At 38.7% G+C, this 7,849-nt stretch overlaps 1 protein-coding gene across 2 annotated transcripts in view; it reads left to right on the plus strand.

Moving 5' to 3' along the window:
* The first annotated feature begins 3,801 nt into the window (after positions 1-3,801).
* Positions 3,802-7,849, plus strand: part of CCNH (cyclin H) — an 18,217-nt gene continuing 14,169 nt past the window's right edge. The window contains exons 1-3 of one of the 2 annotated variants that reach the window (XR_550772.1): positions 3,802-4,036; positions 4,929-5,051; positions 6,781-6,854. Coding sequence is in view for 1 of the 2 variants with exons in the window: in XM_008576642.1 (XP_008574864.1) it covers positions 3,920-4,036; positions 4,929-5,051; positions 6,781-6,854 (314 nt within the window). In the remaining variant the exon portion in view is untranslated. The remainder of the gene's footprint in view (positions 4,037-4,928; positions 5,052-6,780; positions 6,855-7,849) is intronic. The other variant, XM_008576642.1, reaches the window with a different exon arrangement.

A 7,849-nucleotide genomic window follows, 5' to 3' on the forward strand; every position in this document is an offset into this window, starting at 1 on the left:
TGTCAGAAAAACTAATTTTAAAAATAAATGTAAGAAACCCACGTCAGTAGCTGAAGGAGTACAGTTTCATGTCAGATTTTAAAGTAATGTTACCAAACCCAAGTCTGACTGGCTGCCCACCCTGTACAAAAAACCTGGCATGGCTTGCCAAAATCTATTACCCCAGGGCAATCAGCTCCTGGCTGTGGCTCACCAAAATCTTGTTACCAAACCCAAGTCTGGCTGCCTGCCCCAAATGAAAACAAATGACCCCAAAATCAAATGTTGGTGAAAACAGAAGTCAGCTTTTATTCAGGAATACTGGCAACCTGAGGAGAGATGGCAGGCTAACCCATCTCTCCAGTAAACCTAAAGGGTAATGGCCAGACTAAAGCCATCTCAAAAACTCAGGTTTACTGAGGCGTTTTTAAAGAGGGGATTGAGGGAATGGAATGTGGGAAGTGGAAAGCAGGAGGCAGGAGGATGTGTAAGAGGCCAGGTGCGAATTCTTATGAAGGCTCCATCTGGTTTTTGTTCTTATCCTTGACGTTATCTTAGGGTCCTGCAGGATTTTGATTTGCTTTAGGGTAGAATCAGCATAGCTTTATTGATGTCTTCCTTGGTTTCTCAGGATCTGGATAATATGCGTCTGTGGAAAGTTTGCAACTCCAGGTTGACTGGAAAACAATTTTACATTTACATAAATAATGTCACCTTGCCCTGTAACCAAGGTTCAAAATATCAAATTACCATGGGAAAAGAGGAATACATGCTGAGGAAAAAAAACTGTCTTTTTTTTTTTTTTTTTTCTAAAGCCTGTGCAGATTTAGGTCCCAACATGGCTTCATTCCTGCTCACTTCAACAGTGAGAAAGATATTGCGTGTTTCTGAAAGCTTAGATGTAGTTTATTCTCTTCCCCCACCCCTTTTTTTCTTTGTGGCCCTGAGATCAGAAACTATATGGATACGAGTATGTTGATATGTTTGGCAAATGAGGAATATAAATTAATCAGGCCACTTACGATGTTTTATTAGACTGCAAAATTATTCCAAGTTGCACCCATTTATTGGTCACTCTGCCACCCTTCTAATTCTCCTTTTTCTTCCTTTTCTCCTAAGATCAGGCAGTCTGACCTTTTTATTTTTTATTTTTCCCAAAACATTAATATCATTAGGGTAGAAGCTGAAGAAGAGGGAAGACTGTCCTGAAGCAAGAGATAAGAAATCTTAACACTCTCATGAAAAACTTTGGAATAGCATTTCTGTGGTGGCCAACAGATGACAACTGTTTTGTATTGCCTGATCTCTGACTGGCAACCCTTGGTTTAGAGGTAAAGCCCGCAGTCAAAATATCTAAAATTAGTCTCAAATATCTAAAATACATATTTTAACACAATTTGATAATTGCAGCACAATAAAAGAGATGTGTTTACTTTAAAAAGTCACTGAAATCTTGCCTGTTAATATTTCACTTCTGAGTAGTGTCTGGTGAAACAGTAATATCTTTGTCACAAAGTTGTGAATTTCTCTATAATTTTTCTGCGAAGATAGACTCTATCTGTTTTATTTGTTTGTCTGAAATATCTCCATCTAGTATCAGGGAAATTGTGATTTAAAAGTGATGGGGGTGGGGTGGAGAGTGAAAGAGAATTGGTTATTTATAGATAATTGTTGAAATATGTTTCCCTCTATTTTTTTGTTGTTGTTATTGTTGTTTTCTTTTTGTTTTGGGTAGCTGGCCTGTGAGTGGATCCAAACTCCTGACCCTGGTGTTATCAACACCACACTCTAACCAACTGAATTAACTGGCCAGCCCCTCTCTCTATTTTTGATATTTGAAATTTTCCATAAAATAAAAATAGTAAGAGTTGAGAAGAACACTTACTACTTTTTAGTTGGAACTGGAAATAGGTAAAGGCACCAAGTTCTAAGTCCCCAGTCTGCCTTTCCGCTGTAGCAATAGCAAAGTAACAAATTGGTACTCAACAGACTGAACAGCACAATGTTACTCAGGCTGACTGACTAATGAAGCATCCAGCCTTCTCACTTTAATAAAAAGGAATCATACACAAGCCTTAATGTTGGGCATCAGCAACAATTTTATTCTGTAGATGGTTAATTTAGATACAGCCCAAATCCTACTACATCCTAAAATATGGTCAATGTTAATTTCCATAGACTGAGATTTGTCAAAGGTTTTAAAAACTAGTTACACCAGTGACATCAGGTTTTTCAAATGTCTTCCTAAATGAACTATGACATTCAGAAATTTTACTCATATCCCCACTGTCAGCTCCCCCATTTTTATTTTCCTTTACATAAAACTGAGGAGTTGTCAAATATCCTTGAGAAAAACAAAATAAAGAGAATTGATATGTTATACATAACTGTCATGACTCTAAGGTTTTATACATACACTCATTTGTCTAGATCACTTCTTTTCATGTCTATCTTTTGTATGTTTTTTTTTTTCCCCTTTTAAATTATTCTTCTTTTCCCATTAGACAACCTTTTAGGTTGTTCACAATCCACTGGACTCATAACCTGCCATGTCCTTCTTTAGCATCACCATATCTTCTCCTTACTTTTTTTCTCTCTTTTCTTAGCCAATTTACTAGTCCAGATTACCCACATATACTCAAGGAGTGCATGTATCTCCAAAATTACAAACTACAAACGGTATACGTGTGAGGAATTCAAGTAATGGTGGCAAACTCTACCCTCAACTGCACCCAACAAAAATGCAACAAAAAGAAAAGGCTTTCCCGTTCTTAAGCCTCTAAAAACATTTTCATAGAAAGCAGAGTTAAAATCATTCTGCCACCTCTTTTTACCTGTGTGAATTTTTCAAGACCTAAACTCTCTGGGTCTCACTATCTTTATGTGATTTTAATTTGTTTTTAGAAAGACTACTTGCTATAGGTAAATTGATCTTTCTGACTGGATGTGTGATACAAAGAATAAGGTATGCCTAAGTGGGACAAATATCAAAACCAGCAAGGGCTTTTGGATTCAATGTAAATTTTGTATTTCAAATGCAATTTTGAAGGTACCAATAATAAAAAAAAAATTATTAAATCTCTTAAGTATTAATGATGGTTTATTGTTAGTCTCTCTAGGGGCAATAATGAAGATGGGGATCTCAAGAAAATCTTAAAACTACCATATATCTTGGCTTCAGAGATGGAAATAGGAGAGGACTGGCTAGTTATCAACAGAAGGGTATGAAAAAAAGCACAGGAAAAGAATAGACAAGGTCAGATCAGTGGCAGATCAGTAAGGACCAATACACACCCACTGCTTCTAGTTTTCTAACCTTTTCCCATTCCTCAAGGATTTTGGTAGTGCTCTGAGAACACCGGTCTCCACATTCTTCCTTAAAAGATCTAGGAATGTTTTTGCGTTAGGACCTTAACTATTCTCTTTGCCCCATGATCTGTCCCCACATGACCGACTTCAGCAACTCCTTCAAGCCTTTGCTTAAACGTCACCTTCTTAGGCCCATATTTTAAAACTGACACCCTCCCAAGTCCTTTCCACACTTCTGATTACCCAATGTGAATTTATGTCCGTCTACTCCATACATCAATTTATGTCCCTTTGGACACCTTTGCCTGTCGCTTCTCCTTTAAATCTTGCCTGGAAGGGGCGGAGCTAGATCCCAGACTCACAGAAAGGAGGGAGCGGGTCCGTAGGCCCCGCCCAGCTGCGTCGCAGGAGTCGGCCGTCCAAACGCAGAAGATAATCTCCTAGTCCGCCCCGGAAACGCGACTGCGCATGGACTCGGCACGTGACCGTGACGTCAGCGCGCCCGCGCCGCCAAGCCTGACTCCCTGGGCTTCTGCTGGGTCCTGGTTTTGGCATAGTTGTTTTGCGCCACCGGCTGCTGCGTTTGGGGTCTTTTACTCCAGGCTCCCGGGGCTTGGTCTGCGACTCAACTATGTACCACAACAGTAGCCAGAAGCGGCACTGGACTTTCGCCAGTGAGGAGCAGCTGGCGCGACTGCGGGCCGACGCCAATCGCAAATTCAAATGCAAAGCGGTGGCCAACGGGAAGGTGAGGCCTCCTGCGGCCGCCCCCCGTCCCGGCCTCTAAACTCTGAACACCTGCGGGAGTTCGTCTATCTCCCAGTGCTACCTCACTTCTTTCCGCCACTGCTTGTGCGGCGCGGAGTGCGTTTACCTGTTCACCTAATAAGCGAGTACCTTGCCATGTCTTGTGGGTACAGAGACGAACAACGCTGTCCCTGTAGTTGAGTGGCAGTCAGACGACCACCATAACGTGGCGAAGAAGAGTCTTGTAGGGTGCAAAGATAGTGCGGGCAAGCGAGCATGTCGGGGGAGGCTTTTCCCAGTAGCTGATGGGGAGAAAATGGAGGAGGGAAATTCCAGGCAAATGGCGCCACAGGTACAAAGTGGGAGGTCAGAATTTGCAGGGCGGGTGCATGACATGCTTGTGGTCCTGTGTAGCCGAAGCTGAGTACCTATGTAGGAATGGCTGGAGAAAGTAGTCAGAGAACTTGTAAGCGGAAGTAAGGAGTTTGAAATTTATACTGAAAGGTGGAGGAACCTTTGAAAGATATAAAAAGGGAAATTAGCCTTGAATTATAACTCAATTCTGGAAAGAGCCCCCAGCAAGCTGGTGGTAAATGGGTTGGATGAGAGGGAGACAGACCGTTGGCACAAACTAGTTGACTAAAAGTGGTTTGGACTGTGACTTGTTAGCCAAGTCCTTTCTGTTCCAACTCCCTGCCTGGTTTAATTTTTTCTTGAAGCTCCACCACTCATTCTAGCCCAGGCTTCACTCCAGCAAATATTCGGTGCCTCCCAATCTACTGGTACTCAGCTACTTTACATTTACCTTTAACTCACGTCTATTTCATAATCTGAACACAGAAAAATATTTTGCAATTGTTTAATTCACTGAACTTGTGATTTTTGATCTACAGATTCTTCCAAATGATCCAGTGTTTCTTGAGCCTCAGGAAGAAATGACACTCTGCAAATACTATGAGAAAAGATTATTGGAATTCTGTTCAGTGTTTAAGCCAGCAATGCCAAGATCTGTTGTGGTGAGTTATGCTAGTGATGAAGTTTTAATGTCCTTTAGCTGGTTTATGATATCTGACCCCTTCTAAATCTGTAACTAAGTTCTCTATCCACTTTTCTCTCAAAAATTCACCTTGGTTATATTCAGTTTTTGCCACATTATATATTTTTCAATAAAGGCCTTAAATCGTGAATTTCTGTGTTATATTTTAAACAAAGTTTTTCAAGTCTCACTTAACAGTCAAAAGAATATTGAGGTCTACTGGACAGATTATGACATCCTCATTTTATAGAGAAAGAAAAAACTAAATTACTTTTCCTCCAAGTCCTCAGCCAGTGAGAAAGAGAACTGGGACCAGAACGTAGACTAGTACTTTTTCACCTCTATCATACCTAATTAATACATGTTTGAAATAATGCATTTGTTCATCAGTTGTAATCAAATGCCCCAGGTGAAACTCATGCCCTAAAATTTTTTTAGGCTTTGATTAGTAGAAGTTGGAGATGTACCTTAAAAAAAAGTCTTATGAATGTTTCCAGATGTATGGTTCTGATGACCCTGTTGTTTTATGCTGGGGTGGGCAGTGTTGAGGAGAAACAGATAGCTGAGATTAAAATGCTAAAAGATAAAAAAAAGCTGGAGTGTGAGGGTGTGTAAAATGTTTTTACCTTGCTTATTATTGCACAGGTTTAAGTCCAATAGTATTTATAGTGTTTTGTTTTTCTTAGTTTACCAGAAACTAAGGTAAGAGATCAAAGATTCATCAAGAATTTAGGTGAACTTAATTAGTTTCTATCTCTGGATTTGGTTCTCTTCTTTTCTGGTAAAAGAACTGTAAAATGAGGTTTAAGTCACATTTTTGGATGTAGAAACTGAATCGTTGAATTACCTTTTTGTGGAATTTATCTTTAAAAACATGCTTTTTTATGATTGGTGAAGAATTTTGTTTTTGTTTCACATAAAATGACAAAACTGAACTTTAAATATATTTAAAAGGAAATAGTCTTTTTTCTATCATAAAATAGATAAGTGGTTATTTTATTCTAGGCAAATGACGTAGTAGTTGAAAATACAGGCAGGTACTTGAATCTAGCCTTGTCCCTTATTAGATGTGTGACCTTGAATAAGTCAGTTAACCACATTGATACTCAGTTTCCTTCTCTGTAGAGATAGTGATTCTTCACCAAGCTATTGTAAGGATTAAAATAGGATGATAGTTTTGTGCTTGGCACAGTTTGTTACATGGGATGCATTCAATAAATGGTAGGTGCTGCTTCTACAGTTCAGTCTGGCAGCAGTGATCACAGTTATATCACAGATTTGGAGTGGATTTAGAGAGAAGGCTTATTGCCCCAACCGTGTTATTCTGTCAATATTTTTTATAAGATTGGTTTTCTGTGAACATTTGCATTTTTCTCCTTGAGTTTTCCTAATTCAGCACATTTTTGTTACTCTTAATTCTAAAATAAATAAACATACATAAACACCTATTTTTAAATCCAGTGACCATAGGAAGGTTTACTCAGGGTGGGCTGGGAATGGACAGCCACAGGGTAGGAAAGGGTCTTTTTCGCTAAGGCATTTCTCTAGTAGTTCATCACAATTTATTTTGATTAAAGAAAAATTAACAATTGGTATTTGTATGGGGAACCTTTTCAAAGAAACCTTTGCGTAAATTTTTCCCCCCACACAGTTTGACTTGTAACATTTGTGTGAATAGAGCCTGATAATATACATTTTTTTAACCTTAGGGTACAGCCTGTATGTATTTCAAGCGTTTTTATCTTAATAACTCAGTAATGGAATATCACCCTCGGATAATAATGTGAGTATAAGTTTGTCTAATTTGTTGTTTTCATTTAAGAAGACTGTTAATACTATTTCAGTATTTGTGTGGGGGTGGGTTGTGTGTGTTTGTGAGAGAGAGAGAAAGTGGGGGAGGGGAGAGAACTGATGTTGTAATAAAGGGTAATTTAGACTTGCCTTCTTCTTTGTTCAATACTTAAGAGTCCTATTTATCTATATCTCTTGTAATACTGATGGCATCTGAACTTCAACTTGTCCAAATTCAAATTGTTTTTCTCAAAGTAGCTACTTCCCTAGTATCTCTTTCTGTTAGTGACACCTTTGTTCTCCGAGGTGCTCAAACTAAGAATCATTTGTGGTGACTCCTTCCCTCCACACCCAGTTTACAGATCCTATAGCTCCATAATCATTTCAATTGAACAAAGATCTGTTTTGTTTCTGCTGTCTGCTAAGCACTATGCTTATCATTAAAGATGCAATTAGTATGGAACTTATCAGAGAGCTTGCTGTCAATCACATTATTACTGTTTGTTTTGTTTTCTTTTTTTTTTCTTTTTGGTGGCTGGCCAGGGCTGGGATCCTATCAGTCTTGATTTTTGCTGTAACTTTCTTACTAGTTTCTCACTCTGAACTTCACGTAGTAGCCAGGTGAATTTTTATAGGTTTGTCCCTGAGGTGATAACCCCCTACTCAAATGACCTCAAAGACTTCCACTAATGGCCTTCCACAATGTTCCTTTAACCTACCTTTCTTCCCATACTCATGTGGTATATATGTGTGTACTGTTGTATTTTTAACTGTTTCATCTAGAGCTCATACAAAGTACTCTTATTCCTCAGTTATTTTGTTTTTCCAGATATTTAGGTTGAACCACATGCAATTGCTATTGAGTCAGTGGTTGAATGCTGTGGCTATGTTAGATGGTTCAACCTAATTTTATAGTTTGTCTTGTGTCTCCTACTGGATAAGTTTGTATAGGAACTACCTTTTTTTTTTTTTTTTTTTTTTAATTTT

This window comes from Galeopterus variegatus, unplaced genomic scaffold (assembly GCF_000696425.1).
Source record: "Galeopterus variegatus unplaced genomic scaffold, G_variegatus-3.0.2 Scaffold1382, whole genome shotgun sequence".
NCBI lineage: Eukaryota > Metazoa > Chordata > Mammalia > Dermoptera > Cynocephalidae > Galeopterus > Galeopterus variegatus.